General features: G+C 46.0%; 1 protein-coding gene and 3 non-coding genes across 5 annotated transcripts; 3 read left to right on the top strand and 1 right to left on the bottom strand.

Moving 5' to 3' along the window:
• Nucleotides 1-204: 204 nt before the first annotated feature.
• TRNAI-UAU (transfer RNA isoleucine (anticodon UAU)) lies at nt 205-298 on the bottom strand. Its single transcript has 2 exons — nt 261-298; nt 205-240 (listed from the first exon to the last, which is right to left on the bottom strand). It is a non-coding gene; the product is annotated as a tRNA-Ile (tRNA).
• A 1,178-nt stretch (nt 299-1,476) lies between these two features.
• Nucleotides 1,477-1,549, top strand: TRNAA-AGC (transfer RNA alanine (anticodon AGC)). Its single transcript has one exon. It is a non-coding gene; the product is annotated as a tRNA-Ala (tRNA).
• A 1,355-nt stretch (nt 1,550-2,904) lies between these two features.
• Nucleotides 2,905-2,977, top strand: TRNAM-CAU (transfer RNA methionine (anticodon CAU)). Its single transcript has one exon. It is a non-coding gene; the product is annotated as a tRNA-Met (tRNA).
• A 1,780-nt stretch (nt 2,978-4,757) lies between these two features.
• ZNF322 (zinc finger protein 322) lies at nt 4,758-15,713 on the top strand. 2 transcript variants are annotated; one of them, XM_033093879.1, is made up of 3 exons: nt 4,758-4,907; nt 11,902-11,976; nt 12,553-15,713. In XM_033093879.1, exon 3 carries the CDS (start codon nt 12,734-12,736, stop codon nt 13,958-13,960), a length of 1,227 nt encoding a protein of 408 aa, XP_032949770.1. In that variant the 5' UTR covers nt 4,758-4,907; nt 11,902-11,976; nt 12,553-12,733; the 3' UTR covers nt 13,961-15,713. The 2 variants fall into 2 exon arrangements, with proteins under 2 accessions (XP_032949770.1, XP_032949772.1); XM_033093881.1 differs by having other exon boundaries at nt 4,906-5,044.
• The last annotated feature ends 467 nt before the right edge of the window (nt 15,714-16,180 follow it).

The following is a 16,180-nucleotide window of genomic DNA, read 5'->3' as shown; positions in this document are numbered from 1 at the left end:
AGAAATAGAAATTAGTAAGTAAAAAAGAAAAAGTCAGTACTCAATCTTTCAACAAAGGATAGCTCAAGCCCAGATGAGCCCACTAATGAATTCTATTAAATATTTAAAGACAAAACAATATCAGTTCTTCCAAACCTGTCTGTCTGGTCACGAAGTAGACATGAAAGCAAGGAGGAAAGGGATGCTGTCGCTGTTGGAAAACGATGCTCCAGGTGAGGCTCGAACTCACAACCTCGGCATCACTCGCACATATACTGCCGTATAAGTACCGCGCGCTGACCGATTGCGCCACTGGAGCATTCACTCTCTACTTCCGGTCACTCATTACTCGGCCCACGCGGGAATCCCTGCGTCTCTGTTCGGGTGTAGATGTGCCCGGTGTACCAGGCATCCCTGAGCCCCGCCTCTCGCGCACAAAGGAGAGCTGGAACCAGCCACGGACCCCTCTGGGCCACCCATAGTGCAGGCGCGGAGGGAGGGAGGACACTTCCAGAACGACCGGCTGACCCCTATGCCTCCCGCGTCCCGGGAGGACCTTCGTGGCCGAGAGGCGAGCGAGCCCCCTGAGGCTGCACGCGTCCCGGAACTCTGTCCTCAGGAGCTCTAAGCGCCCGGAAGAACGGAAGTGGGCGACGCACGCGCGCAGCTCCCCCCGGAAGTCGAGAAGTCCTGCGCGCTCTGGGGTTCTGGCTGTGACTTGTGATCCTGGATCCCGACAGAGTGTTGCTAGAGGCTGAGGGTTTTAATAAAAAGCCTGACTAGGGGTAGAATGTACAGGGTTCCTCCCCGCCCCAGTCTCTCCCCAGCGGCCAGAAGCCCCGAATTCCCCGCGGACCGGGGGAAAGGGCCAAAGTCGCGTGTCTGTTCTCGGGCTCGGATGAGGGGTCAGCCCCGCTTCTCTACCTGAACCCGGGGCGGGAAGTCCTGTTCTGGGCAGGGCTTCCCCTTTGTGGGTTGGCCACTGTCCGGACTCACGGGAGCCCAAGGCCAAACCTGCCCCCTTTCCTCCCACCCCCTTTATTTTTAACTTAAATCTCAGTCTCGTAGTCTTCCAGTCAGTCCTGGAACGCGTGTTTGAGTCATGAGAATCTCACAGTTTGCTTCAGTGTTTATCACCCCTGCCTGCACATTAGAATAACCTGGGGAGCTTTTAAAAATAATAGTAATACCAAATTTTTGAAAAGACAATTCCCGGAACGGCTTCCGATGTTTCTGACTTAATTGGTTAGAGGTGCGTCACGAGGGTCTGGCGGCACCCGAGCTTTCTCGTGGCGACTTTCTCCTCCTTCGCCCGCTGAGCAGTAGGTGAACACCTCGCTCTTACCCGGCGGTCTTTGAGAGGGTGCCCTTTGAGTCTGGGTTCCAACGTTAATGACTGACTTTCCTTGTGTGCTGAGCCGCCGGAAATAGTGAATAACAGACACGCGCACATCTGCTCCTAAGCGAGAACCTGGAGGAAAAAGGGGTGTGGTATATGGGGAATTAGCTCAGATGGTAGAGCGCTCGCTTAGCATGCGAGAGGTAGCGGGATCGACGCCCGCATTCTCCAAGTTTTCCCATGCGTCACCTCAGTTTTCCGGGTGGCACCCTCAAATTTCCCGATCCATTTTAGTAAAAGACAAAGTTGGGGACGTTTTGAACACAGCAGTCACTTGGCCACTATTTTGGATTTTGAACTATGGGCATGTACAACACTGCTGATGGGCCTAAGTTGGATATATAGGTCTACCAATTTCTAATTCGTTTTCTGTTTCTCCAGAGCTGTGATCCCACAAGGGCGAGATACACCAAGAGCCAGAGCATATCAAAACGAGGAAATCAAGAATGGTCAGAATGCCACGGAGTGCCATTGCTAAAACTGGTATTTTAGAACGCGCTATTTAGCTGTACATGCCAGGGAGACCGAAAGTGCTGAAGCGGGGAGTGGATGGTCCCGTGTCTATCTTTATCCTTCCAGCTCTTGAGGTCTGGGGTCCGAAGATTCCATCTGAATCAGTGGGCCGCCTGGCCCAGAGCAGCTCCCCAGTGAACAGTGACTGAATGAGTGGAAAGGAACTGGATGATCATTAAGAATAGTGGTCAGTGTTTAGCAAGTCAGTGGGTGTCAGGTTTGAGGGAGATGAGTCAAGCCCAAAAGACCAGCACAGAGGAGGCTGGGGATTTGAGTTTTGGTGTATAGAAGAGTGAGCTGTTGGGGACAGGAAGAGAGGCGATGGGCTGGGGTAGAGAAAGGGTTCACATGTGCAACTCTGACAACCTGTTGCTCAGTTCAGGCTTTGCCACTCCTCAGCTCTGGGACCTTGGGAACATGACTTCTCCGAACCTCTGTTATATCTGGAAAAGGCAGATAATGGTACATAGTTTTGTGGCCAAAATTCAATTGCACTATGTGAGATAATCTCCATAAATCTCTTAGTATACTTAATGCCACATAAGAGAAAAAAAGCAGGGAGGCTTTTTATTAAATTCAGTTTGTGTTTTTTGTATGGAGAATGTCTCCAGTCATGCAGATGCAAATGGAGATGTAGAGTAAGACAGAGAAGTGTGGACTGGAGACAACGTGGAGGACGATTTATTCTGTCAGTCAGTGAACTAATATGAGCCAGGCACCTCCTATGTTTCAACAAAGGAGACCCTGGAAGGTATGAGAGGGACTGAGACCTTGGTGGGCAGGACAAACAACATCATTGGAATGCAAGAGCAGCAGAAGACAACACAGTTGTCCCTGGTCCCACAGCCCAGAGGGTCCCATCGTGGGGTGATACCATCCCCAATGCAGCACTGGCTTGTATGGAGTGACATTCCACCAGGATGGATTGTGCTCTTTAGAAACCAGACAGTGATAATGTAGCAGCACCTGGAAAATAATATTTACTATATTTTTGGTGACAGCTGTGGCAAAGTGCCCTCTTAGCGCAGTAGGCAGCGCGTCAGTCTCATAATCTGAAGGTCCTGAGTTCGAGCCTCAGAGAGGGCACATACTTTTAAACCTGGTCACAGTCCACCTGGACTAATTAATGTGTTTGCCAAAAGGACAGGTCCATGCTGGGTTAAATGGAACACAAGGAAAAACTGGCACAAGAGGACAATAAGCATTTCAAAACTGATCCCATATTCACCTGCATGGGAAAGTCACTTTGGGACTTTCTTGGCCTTCCCAGGGCTTTCACTGAAATGATTGGTGGAGAGTCACATCACACCAGGAACCACAGGCCACATTCCAGGACCTTGTACTTTTTGGCAAAGTGCTCAGCACTGTTGAGGGAGCCATGTAAACATAGTGGTTGGAAGCACAGGCTCTGGTTTTTCAGACTGTTTGTATTTCAGCTTCACCAGTTACTAAATGTGTGATCTTGGGCAAGTTACCTAATCTCTCTCTCTGTGCACCAGTTTCTCCTAAGATAAAAATAGCAATACACAGCTCACAGAATTTTTGTTGCACATTAATGAGGTAATACATGTAAAGTGATTAGAACAGTGTCTTGAACATATCACATACTCAAGTCGTTATTAAAATTAATTATTTCAAATATTAAGAAGACTCTGGATAGAGTATTTCGGTCTTACTGAGAAGTTTTTGTTAAAAACAAACATGAAACTAAGCTGCATCTCCTCTGGTTAAGAATTCAGGTATTAGGACCGCTGATTTACCTTGAACATGTCACTGTTACAGCCACTGACGGCCTCTCACCGCGCCCTAACCCAGTATTTTGCTCACAATCCAAGCCCTTGCTCACCTGGCCCAGGCTTTAGTCCTCTATGCTTAGTCCTCTCCCTTTCCCTTTGATGTCTGAGGGCTTTTAAAAACCTTTCCTTCATTTAACAACTGACCAGGGAAATTCCATGTGTAAATTTCACTCCGAAGAAAAACCTCCTTTCTGAAGCAACCCAAACATAGCTGATTCCAGCCCAGAAACACAATCGGAAACGACTGAGGAATCTCCTGATGCCAGAGCAGCCCTGCCGCCCTCTGTAGGGGTCGCCACCCTACAAGGCCACCACTTCCCTCTCCAGACTTTCACCCATCCCTCGGGACACATCTTTGGTGACTGAAGTGCAGCTTCCGCGGTGCTTTTGTTACCGAACTCAAGAGGTCGGCCGCTTTGGGGTGTCCTATTCAAGGAGACAGCGTTGTCATTAGGTAGATTTATTTACTTGTGACAAGTAAAGGACACTGGGGGTTCACATCCACAGCTCTGTGTCCCGGAAGCGGGAGGCTCAGCCGGAGCTTATACACACTATTTGGTTAATTACAAGTTGGCTTCTTGGCAGTCGGCTAACCTTACCCGCTGAGTTCCGGTCAGGCTCATCCGGTTACAGTTGCGTCTGCAAGATAACTGTGCCGTGTTTCAACATTTAGCAAGAAAAGCATTTAGTGAGAACCGCCCAGACCTTGAGGCCCCGTCCTGTCTCTCACTTTAGGATCCTCCACACCATCTGGAGCCTTCCGGGGGTTTTTCTCCTGTTTGGCGGCATCCATCTGTGCGACTCTACTCCTGGCTGGAGTCCTCTTTCAACAGCCTTGAAGAAAGAACAGAAGTCGCCAACTGCTATACAAATAGCCTGCTTCTTCTACATCCGGGCCCTGCGCGCCGTCCGGAAGGCCGCCATACCCGCGTTGGCTCCGCCCAGAAACGCCAAGGAACCCCAGGAGCATGCGCTCCAGGGCCCCGCCCCCTTCCCGAGCCTCGGTGTGATTGGCCAGAGGCGGCGGAGGAGAGCCCGGTCTCCGGGGCGCTGTGGCCACGTGACTCGCGGGGCGGGGTCGCGCCGCCGCTTCCAGTCCGGCTGAAAGGGCTCGCGCAGCCGGCCTCCTGGGTCCTGAGAGCGCCCACCGGACGGCCTGGCCCCGGCTCCCCTGGCCGCGCCGCGCGGAGGGAACTGCTCCTGGCTCTCGTCGGCCCCAGGTTTGCTTCCCCTCCTTTCCCGAGGGTGGGCCCTTGTGTCCGCCGCCGCAGAGCCTGCGGCCCCGGGAAGCCCAGATCCGAGTGTCCGAGAGTAACCGGAAGTGCCGCCGAACGAGGGGCGGCGCCGGTGGCTGCGGGTGAGCGCGGCCGCGGGGCCTGGGAGGAGCCTGGCCTGCGGGGCCCGGGGCGGGGGGGGCGCGGCGGCACCGGAGACCCCGCGGCTTCGGCCGGGTGGGAGCAGCCCGGTTCCTCGCGACCCAGCTGCTCTGGGACCCCCTGACCCCGGACTGAAAGGCGGTCACTGCAAAGTTGAAAGAAGAGAAGCTCAGTATAGTCGCTCCTGGAGACAATAATAGTAAACGCTGCCAGGCACTTTTCTAGCGATGTGTCTTTCATATTGGGGAAAAACCCAAGGACGTTATATGGAGTTCCTCCATCCCCATCTTTAGGGAGAGATTCGTTATGTTGTAACCGAATCTATATGCAGAAGAATCTGGTTTGTCTAAACATTCCATAACCATTTTTGGAAACCTGCATTATATATAACTTTGTGTTCCACACATTTATCAGCGACGTCTTGGGGTTTATAGTGGAAGAACGGGTCCTTGTCCTTAGAAGTTGAGATAATACAAACAAAAAACAATTAGCAGAGGGGAAAAAACAAGAAAACCGTACTCAGGGCTTTATAAAGTAAGCCATTATCTAGAAGTATTCTTGATGTTTTGTCTAGAACCAGTGGTTACCAGTGACAGGTACTTCTTGCAGGAGAGAGAGTGTAAGCAAAGTGGGAAGAGGTAGGATATGGTTGAAGGATGGAGACCAGACTGGGGAGTAGGTGGGACCAATACTCAGATGTCCAGCTCCAGAAAAATTAATAAATTCCATAAACTTATAAATTTCTACATCATTAATATCTGCTCTAGGAGACGGAGGGATTGTGTTGTGCATAGTTATGGACTAGAGGCCTTTTGGAGCCAAAAGGAAGACAGTCCCGAGTCCTTGTTCCAGTGGCAAGTGGCATCCCATGCTGTGTTTCTATATTGTGGATTTTGGAGGGAGACGAGGGAATGGGAAAAGTGACATGGAAAATGGGAATGACCCCTTTTTAGCTTCTGAGGTAGCAGAATGATAAAACTGGGTCCTGTCCCACCAATTTAAGTATTTATACTTCTTTCCAACGTGCATATTCACAGTAGGCTTGTAGTACTTGCATCTTGATTTATTTGCAGCCCCAAAGAGGCAGTATGCCCCGTGCTACAGCAGGCGCTGCAGTCAGAAGATAGCAATTTAAATCCTGGCTCTACTGCTAACTAGCTTATTTAACTGCCCTAAGCACGAGGCTTTCTCTCTGTGAGGTGCAAACATAGGTAATAACACCTATTTTACAGAGTTCTTGGGAAGATTAAATGGGACAGCCCATGCAATCAATGGCAAATAAGTAAGATAATCCTTAGCCTAGGGCCTGATAGGGTAAGAATGATCTGTTTTTTAGACAGTGCTCTCTGGGCTTTATATGCTTGTCCCATACATCCTTTATAAGGATAACCTTGAGCTTTGAAGTTCTATATTCAGCCTGTGTGCTCGCACTTGATTGCCTGCTTGCTCATTCTGTGCACTCTGACCCTCACCGTGGAAGAGAGAACCAGTCTCTTCCTAGGATGAGGTAGGAGAAACCTCTCGGAGGAGGGTTCCCTGAAGCTAAGACTTAAAGGATATCTTCAGCTTTGGAGATGCACCAGCCAGGGCTACTAGCCGAGCCTGTTGTTGCGTTGCTACTGGGGCCCCAAGGATGATGATGGCCCTTTTTCTTGTGCTGGTATTTGCTTATTTATATGTTTAGTTCATTCAAGTAAGATATTCTAGATGCTAGGGATATTGCAGTGAACAAAAGACTAAGTCCTAACCCTAATGGACCATATGTTCTAGTAGGAGAGAGAAACAAATTAACAAATGTAAACTATATACCACAAAGTTGGGTGAGGACAAGTGCTATGGAGAGAAATAAAGCAGGTATGGGGACATGGCTATTTCAGATGAAGTCGTCAGGGTGTGCCACTTTGAGGAAGTAATTCTCAGTCAGAGACTTGAATCAAATAGAGGAGCAAGCTACCTGGGGAAAGAGCATTCTAGGCTGAAGGAGCCAGTGCGAAGGTTCAGCTGCAGACAGGCGGAGGTGTGCATCCCAGTGGCAGAGCCGCACGTACCTGAGTGTGACAATTGAGTATTTTGCACCAGGGAAGTGTTATGGTCTACTTTGAGTTTGGAAAACTAGACTATTTAATTTTCTAGGTGTTGACATCTAAAAGACTTCGATATAAAGAAAACTGTTTCCTTATTATTATTTTCTTCTTGGTGCCCCACAGTTATTGGCTATTTGGGGCAAATATGATACCCTGCGCAGATAACTTTAGGAAATCCTCTGAGTCATTAGCAGGCTACGACCAAGCTCAGAATCCTTTATGTCCATTCTGTGCTCCTTTGGCCTTAACTGTAATGTGCATCTGAAAAGGCCAAACTCCCTGAAACCTGCCATCTTGTACTAGCTATTTGTCTATATGCCTGCATTATTCCTTTTCCTCATAACATTTCTCCTTAACTGTTTTTCTAGTTTTTCCATAATTGTCATATTCACCAATAACTTGCTGAGTTATTTTATTATTTAGTTAATTATTTTAAATGGATTTTGAACAAGGCTTTACACAAGAGGCAGGCACAGAGGATGGGCTCGGTGATCTTAGGGTTTTGTGAATGTGAAGATGGAATTAAGGAAATAAGTCGCCATCTGTTGAGACCCAGGCATTGAGCTGAGTCCTTTACTGACAGTGTGGCAGCTCTCACTGCAGCTCCTTGCAGCATGTAATCGTATCTTATCTGCTTTATCAAAGGCAGAATGGAAGCCGGAGGACATTAAGTAACTTATCCACGTTCTCATAGCTACAAAGGAGCACAGTGGGAACCCGAACCAAAATCTGATTCCAGAGCTTGGACATTCAATTTCCTAGCGCAGTATTCCAACTCAGCTGCCTGTTCTTTAAAAAGCAAAATGAAATACCTTTTAATTTTGAAATAATTTGAGACTTACAAAAGAGTTGCAAAAAGAATGTCCATGCATCCTCTGCCCACAGTCCCTGAATGTTAACATTTTACTATGTTTGCTTTATGAGTCTGTCTGCATCTCTCTCTATGCAGATACGCATTTACATCTGACTCAGCAGTCCCTTTTCTAGAAATTGACTCTGAAATACACCACCAACAATATGAAAATACACATCCATAAAGTTATTCATCATAGCAGTGTTTGTAACTTGAAAATACTTAAAACAACTTAAATGCCCATGTGTAAGGAAGTGGTCGAATAAGCTTGGTATATCCACATATAGTGGGGAACTAGGCAGCAATGAAAGAGAATGAAGAAAACCTTTACAGCTTGATGGGGCCTGATTTCCAGGATGTTGTAAATTTTAAAAAGCAACAGTGTAAAAGAGTATGCTACATTTTGTGTAAGCATGTGTTGGAGTTTTGTTAGTACTTTTCACACTGATACTGATACTGGGCTGTAAAATTTTTTTATACTCTCTTCATCCGGTTTAGTTATCAGTGTTAAACTTTTTTTCACAAAAGAATTAGAAGTTTTTCTTCATTTTTAATGCTCTGGAAAACATTTATGAAGCATTGGGTTTATTTGGTGTTTGTAAGTTTGTTAGAATTCCCTTATGAAACAATCTAGGACTAGTTTTTGTGTTTTTTTTTGTAGGATACTTCCTTAATAACTTTTTCTGTTTATTCTGTGCATATTGGTGTTTTAAAACTTTCTGTCTAATGGGGTTGATTTGGGTTAATTGTGTTTCCCAAACACTCTTATTTCCTAGATTATCACATACATCAGTGTAGAAGTCTGCAAAGTGGTCTTTATGTGTATGTGGGTTTGTTTGTTCTTTTTCTTTCTGTTTTGGTGGTTGTTTATTTCTTATTTTGTAAATGTGTGCTTTCTCCGTTTTTTCTTTATTAAGTTTCCTAGTAGTTATTTATTTCTTTAGGGTTATCAAAATAAGGATTTTTGATTTATAATTACGTTTATTGTTTTTCTCTTCAGTTCATTGATTTCCACTTTTATCTTTATTTTCTTATTTGTTTTGATGTTATTTTTTCTTAGCTTTTTGATTTGAGAAGTTAGTTTGTTCATTTAATTTTTTTCATAAAAAAGTATTTGACTAAATATTCCTTTGATCACTGCTTTAAATTTGTTCCATAGATTATAATATAAACTTTTCAATTATCAGTATTTACAAATTCTGTTAGTTTTTCATTTTCCTGTTCACTGAAGAGTTATTTTAATAGTTTGTTTTTTCCCCATGGTGGGGGAGGCTTTTGTTATTTGATATTTTAATAAATTTCTAGTTTTACTGCAGTGTTGCTTATGTCACTTTATGGAATTTATTGACGCTTTCTTGACAACTAAATAAGTGACAGATTTCATGACTGATTCATATGTGCTTCAGAAGAAAGTTTATTCCCTATTATGAGGGTGTATATTTCTATAGATACTCCTAAGATTTACTTACTAATTAGATTATTCTGGCCTTCTGCATCGTTACATATTTTTGGTCCACCTTGTATGTCTTTTTACTGACATGACATGTTTTCTTATGATGAATGTTTTTTATCTGTGTTTCTTGGTGTTTGTTGTACCGGTAGTGTTTTTGCTTTATGAAGCTGACTGCTTTGTAACATATAATCGTAACTGTTAACAAGTTTTGCTGTGATGACGGCTTTCAATTACAAAGGGTCCTTCATCATGTGTTTGGCTTGCACTACACTTTGCCTGATAATCGTGAAGAGAAGCCCTACTTTTATTATTCCCATTTGCCTGCTGTTCCTTTCCCATCCCTTTATTTTTAGGCTTGCTGAATCACTTTGTTTTAGGTGTCTCTTGGATTTAGCACATAGTTGGGTCTTGCTTTGTGAAACATGGTCAAGATCACTTTTGATAGGGGAGCTAAATTCATTCATATTGATGTGATTGATATGTTTGGTCTCAACTCTACTATATTGTTTATGTAATATTTGTCTTGCTTTTTCCTACATGATGTGTTTTCATTGTTCTTTCACTTAAAAATATTTTAGAACGTTTGATTTTTGTTACAATGGCTACCTGTGAACTTGAATCATTTTTAATGCTGTGAGTCCCGTTTTCTTATTTGACATTTAATCGTTTGGTTTTCCAGCTTTTAATAGTATCCTTTAACTCCTGCCATTAATGCAGTAATCGGTGAGGTCATTTCACTTTGTTCTTTTCCTCTTTCTCCTCCTCCAACTTTTAGTTGAATTATTTCTGTTATTAGAACAGACCGTTTCACAGGATTGCTAATTCAGCAGGTCTTTCCCACTGTTGCCATTGTGGTCAAGTTTTTAAGACTGGATGGCATTTTAGAAGCTAGTGGGGAGGTAGGTTGTGCATTTAAAAGTTTTTCTTTTATTTATTTAAAAATTTTTCCTTCATCTTGAAGGACCTTAAATTCCCTTTGTTGCCTTTCTCCGTCCCTGCGGCCCACAGGGTTCCTTTCCCTTCCTTTCGACTCTTCCTTCCCCAGAATTGTCATTCCAGGCTGTCTGTGCAAGTCCAGCACACCGCCTCTGGTCCTTGCATCCTGCTCTGATCAGAACTCTTCACACTCTGGTCTGTAGCGTGGGTTCTCTTTCTGACGATGAATGCTAGATTGACTTTGCTACCACTGACCCCCTCTGGTCACCCCCTCCCACTTGCCCTTGCTGCACGAGCGAGCGGCTGGGTGTGGTGCACGTGGGTTTTGTCTGGTGCTTTTTCTTCTTGTTCTCGTTGCTTTTAAAGGATGTGCTGGGAGATGTGGATTTCTGCAGCCACCATACCCCCCTCCCTTTGTTTCCTTACCATGTTCTTTATATTTCTTCTTTCAGAGACGTTTTGTTCTTTTTCCATATTTAAGTCAGATTTCTGTCCACGGACTGAAGTCCATTTTTAATCACTGGCGTGGAAGCTCATAGGTCTTCTGAAAAACACCAGTTGAATTACATTGTATAGTTTCTCTGACGCCTGTGATTCAGCCTGTATTGAATTCAGGCCAGAGGACACAGAGGGGACAAAGAAAATAGTAAACTCACCGCCAGCTGCATTGCTTCTTTGATCTACGCTTTCTTTTCGGAGTCCTCAAACTGCTGCGCCATGCGTTCTGTGCAGGTTTCAGGGGTGGGTTCAGTGGGCAAAGCCTCTGGAATGTGTTTCCTGCACGTCACCCAGAACCACGAAGCACGTCGTCTTAGCGGTAGCCATGGACTAAGTATCATGGAGCACCTCCGCTGTGTGTCCCCATATGCTGTCTGGTCGGAGTAGTCCCATGTTTGCTTCTGGGCCCTTGGAAGCAGAAAGGCTGTTGGGGGAACTGAAAGTCTCCGTGACCTAGAATAAGGCAGGTTTAAGCTGTTGAGGGAAGAAATCAGTGGACAAGTCTGGCTGGCTGACTTCTTATGCCCACAATTGGAGTGCCTGCTTAATTGTTTACGTCAGAAATAGAAATCAAGATAGGCTGTTGTAAATTTTGAACCACAATGGTGACAGCTGCAGGCCCTCCAGCGAAGGGAGGGTGCTGACGTGGCCCCCAGCACACCCTGTACTGCCACTTGTTCTTTACATCAGGGCAGCCTGCATTCTCCTGGGAAGATGCCGCCTGGGTGTTTCCAGTGAGTTGAGTGTTAGAGGATCTTTCCTTCAATGTTGTTAATAATCCCAAGGATGGTTTATAGATTCCTTACTGTCTTTTTTCTTCAGAGTCCTGTGGAATAGTTTAAGATTATGATTATTCTTTTCAGAATTGAACGTAAGGGACTGTGTAAGAAAACCCCTCTGGTCTTTTTAAGGACACTGTAGTTTACCCATTTTCAGGTTCTTTGAGTGAAGTGATCTGGTGCGAAATCTTCCCATGTATGACTACTTATGCTTTCTCATTCTTGTGTTTTACAGAATGCTATCTGCCTTGAGAAATCAAATTCTCAGGACCAGGAAGTAAATGCTGCTTTTCATCCATTTGGATTCTAGGTGAGCTTGTTTCTCCAGTTTCTTCTTTTGAAATGTACCTTCTCTCTCCCAGCCTGTGTCCATTGCAGCGGCTTCTACCCTGCGGCATTCAGCCGTTCTTCACCAGATAAGGACACAAGCAGAATTTCAGGAAACTGCTTATCAAGCACCAACTGTGCCTGGCACAGCTCTGTGTACCAAGGAAAGAGCAGCCAGATTTTGGCCACAGACAATAAGTGAATTACATTTGTAGTGTACTAGGTGACAAGTGCCGTGGAGAAAAACAAAGCAGTGGGGTAGCGGGGAGCTGGGGCTGGCACACTCATTACTGGCCCCGTCTTCATTACTCAGACGAAGCCAGGTGAAGAGGAAGAACCTGGGTTTGATATCACCCATGAAAGAAACAATCCTCCCTGGGCCTTATCCATGTGTTTTGCCAATTGGTTTCACATTAGCAAGGAGGAATGTGATTTTAGCCCCTGAAAACCCTAGAGCACTTACAGACTCTGATGTAGAATTCCTGTTTTCTGCAGTGACTAATTTTGAGCATTCTTTTCTTAGTGATAGGAATATAAATATTTCTCCTCTGTCTCACAGGGTTGGAAATACCAAGTAAGAAATTCATGTATATGATGCTGGAAACTTGTAGAGACGAACGGCTCATGACTCAAAGGCCTAAAACAGGTATATCTTTCACATTCTTATCAAGAAGACGACAATGAAGAAAATGATGGGTCAAGACGACCAGTGGAAAACTCCCTAGGAGAGAGCCATAGAGATGTACACGTCAGAAGAGAGAGGTGATCAGAGAACTCAGAAAAGGAAAGTATACCATGTGTGCCCTCAGAAGGGTCAAAAGATTTTTATTCATGTGCATGACTTTACTCAGATAGATGGTCAGACACACCAGGGCCGTGAGTGTGAGCAGAACTTGTGTGAAAACCTTGCTCTGATTATGTGTGAGAGAACCCACACTGGGGAGAGACCTTGTCGATGTGATATGTGTGAGAAAACCTTCATCCAGCGCTCAGATCTTATTTCACACCAGAGGATCCACAATTATGAGAAACCTTATAAATGTAGCAAATGTGACAAGAGCTTCTGGCACCACCTAGCCCTTTCAGGGCATCAGAGAACACACGCAGGTAAAAAATTCTACACATGTGATATTTGTGGCAAGAATTTTGGTCAGAGTTCCGATCTGCTTGTCCACCAGCGAAGCCATACGGGCGAGAAACCGTATCTGTGTAGTGAGTGTGATAAATGCTTCAGCCGAAGTACAAACCTCATTAGGCACCGAAGAACTCACACCGGCGAGAAACCATTTAAGTGTCTGGAGTGTGAAAAGGCTTTTAGTGGGAAGTCGGACCTCATTAGCCACCAGAGGACTCACACTGGCGAAAGGCCCTACAAATGCACTAAGTGTGAGAAAAGTTACCGGCACCGCTCAGCCTTTATTGTGCATAAGCGAGTTCACACGGGGGAGAAGCCCTATAAGTGTGGGGCCTGTGAGAAGTGTTTCGGCCAGAAGTCGGACCTTATCGTCCACCAGAGAGTGCACACGGGCGAGAAGCCGTACAAATGCCTGGAGTGCATGCGGAGTTTCACGCGGAGCGCCAACCTCATCAGGCACCAGGCAACGCACACGCACACTTTTAAATGCCTTGAGTACGAGAAAAGTTTTGGCTGTGCCTCAGACCTCATTGTGCACCAGAGAATTCACATGGGTGAGAAAGCACACGAGTGGTCTGCGTGTGACGGCAGCTTCCTCCTGGGCATGGGCTTCGTGGCCCAGCCGAAGAGGAGAACTCAGGCGGAGGAGTTGCATTATCAGTGCAGCGTGTGTGACAAAGGCTCCCGCCAGAGCCCAACCCTCCTGCAGCAGCAGACAGTCCACATCGCCGAAAAACCGTACGTCTGCAATGTGGGAGACACGGGGCTTGAACTCAGCCCCCCACCCGCGTCAGAAGCCTCAGAAATGGCTGGGCCGGACAGGAAGCTGTAACTGCCTCAAAATGTGTGTGCGTGTCCGGGAACTCACTAAGGTGAAGAGCTGTAAGCAAATGGCAGGCTTTCCCCAGCGCGCAGCGCTCACTGGGGACCCAGGAACCTGTGCTTTGCCGACAACAGCCCTAACAGAACCGCCCTCAGCCGCTCCGACCAGAAGCCTGACCAGGGCTGAGCCCGGGATTCACCAGGTGGGGAACTTGGCAGGGCCGTGAGCGGGAGCGCCTTCTCGCAGTGCCCGAGGGGTTCACACCAGAGGACAGACTTTCAGGGCTCCAGCGTGCACAGCTTCCGGGTCGAAGCCCCAGCGCGGGTGGAAAGGCGCTCTGACCCAGCTAGAACCTTCTTAGCCGGCAGAGCAGCCAGTGGTGAAACTTCAGCTATTTGTCTTGAATGTGGCAAAGACGTTAGATGGAGAGCTTCTTGGGTTTGCAACAAAAAAGGCCAATTTGAGGAAAGACCTTGTGACGTGTGAAGAGAAGAGCCGTCAGTGGTCAGCCCCTGGGGACACCAGGGGACTGACTGCCATGAGTTGGAAACCCCACACGCACCTGACTGAAAAAAGCCTTCTAGAAATCTCTGCCCTGCCGGGCCCCAAAGAAGCTGCTCTGCAGAGAATCTGGCTGTGGTGAGAGATTCAGGTGTGGACTGTGTACATACAGTAGGTTTGAGAACAGCCGGCTCAGTTAGTTTTCCTATGTAGTAGAGATGACTTTTAATGGAGTCAGTATAGAAAGTTGTTCAGATCCCCAGAAGCCTGTTCTGGAGGCGCTAGGACAGGTCAGAGTAGGCCTGAGGGTAACTCAGGGAAAGATGCTTTTCTTTCATCTGAACCACTTAATGATTGCTTTACTCTTTCTCAAATTTGGAAATCCAATAAAGGAAAGGACTGGAACCTTGTTACAGAAGGTGTGGCATGTGTTACTGTTGGGGAAAGGATCCTGTTGGCTTTGCCTCTTGGTTTTTAATCCGTGGCTGGACTGGGGACGAGTGTGATGGTGGTATGCGGAACTTGCTGGTAGTGAAAAGAACTACACAGCTGGGGAGTAGTTAGTTATCCCGGTCACAACTCCCCAAGTTTCCCCTTTGGAGAACCGACCTCACAGAGGCAGAATACCCAACTTTTGATTTAGTAAGTTGAGACCTGCACTCAAAAGCTCCCTTTCCCTAAAATGTCTTTCAGAGTATCACTGGTATTTGCAATTTCCGCTTTAGAGATTCATCTCTTTTCAACTCAGAAATGCAAATTCCAGGATAATAGTTCTGATGTTGCTGGTACCACATTTTGCTGATTCGATGTATCGTGTCGCTTTCTGTCATAAGGTCTCCCCTCAACTCCTTGCAGAATGGCTAAGGGGAGACAAAGAAAGCTGAGGCCTGCACAGGCACATTCACACAGGACAATGCATTGTCAGCGGGGAGCTGTACTTGATTTTGACTATCCTGACTCCAAAGCTGGTGTTCTTTTTACTCTATTCTCCTCCTGTTTATAGTAAATTCAGTCCCATAACGATATGCCTTTCATTTATTTCAGTTCTGACAAGAGAATACTTTTTATTCCCAGGGAAAGGATTGAAGTCACCACAATATAAGGTATTTATTTGGCTTGGAATGTAGGATTCTAAAAGCTAGAAGGGAAAGTAGTTGGCAAATTCATCAGAAGGATGAGCACTTATTTAACAGGATAATTATTATCTTTAACGTTCCCTAGGAGTACTAGAACTAATGGACACTTCTGAGCGGTTCTCCCCTCGGTTCTCCCCTCCGACGGACACCTAATAAATACCTAAGGTTCCTACAGTACTTGGGACTGGACTGGTGAATAAATATTTTGTTGCTAGTCTGAGTCCTCTGGTTTTTCTCTGCAAACCCCTGAATTGCAGGGAGCATTAGCCTTTGGACTCAGACAGGTGGCCAACTGCCACTTTGTGTGTGGCTCTCAGCTCTGGTCCCAGTAACTGGGTGACTTGCATGACCTTAGGGTCAGTGGGTGCAGCTCACAGTGATAATAAGGAATCTGGTCCAGGGTGCTTTTTCTTTTAGCAAACAGATCCTGGATGTTTATTCGATCTGATGTGTTTTAGTAACTTTCATAAATAGCTTTTATGCCATGAAAACATAACAGTGTAACAACACACACAAGGTGCATTTGTTTCTCCTTGGTGAAAATCATGCCTAGCAGCTAGTCTATGTCTGATCATTGTAACACTAAAATAGT

This window comes from Rhinolophus ferrumequinum, chromosome 22, assembly GCF_004115265.2.
Source record: "Rhinolophus ferrumequinum isolate MPI-CBG mRhiFer1 chromosome 22, mRhiFer1_v1.p, whole genome shotgun sequence".
NCBI lineage: Eukaryota > Metazoa > Chordata > Mammalia > Chiroptera > Rhinolophidae > Rhinolophus > Rhinolophus ferrumequinum.
The sequence above is the reverse complement of the archived record's forward strand: the minus strand, read 5'-3'. Positions and strand labels throughout refer to the sequence as shown.

Coding starts and splice junctions, on each gene's coding strand:
- ZNF322 (XM_033093879.1), top strand. CDS start 12,734: ATGTACACGTCAGAAGAGAGAGGTGATCAGAGAACTCAGAAAAGGAAA.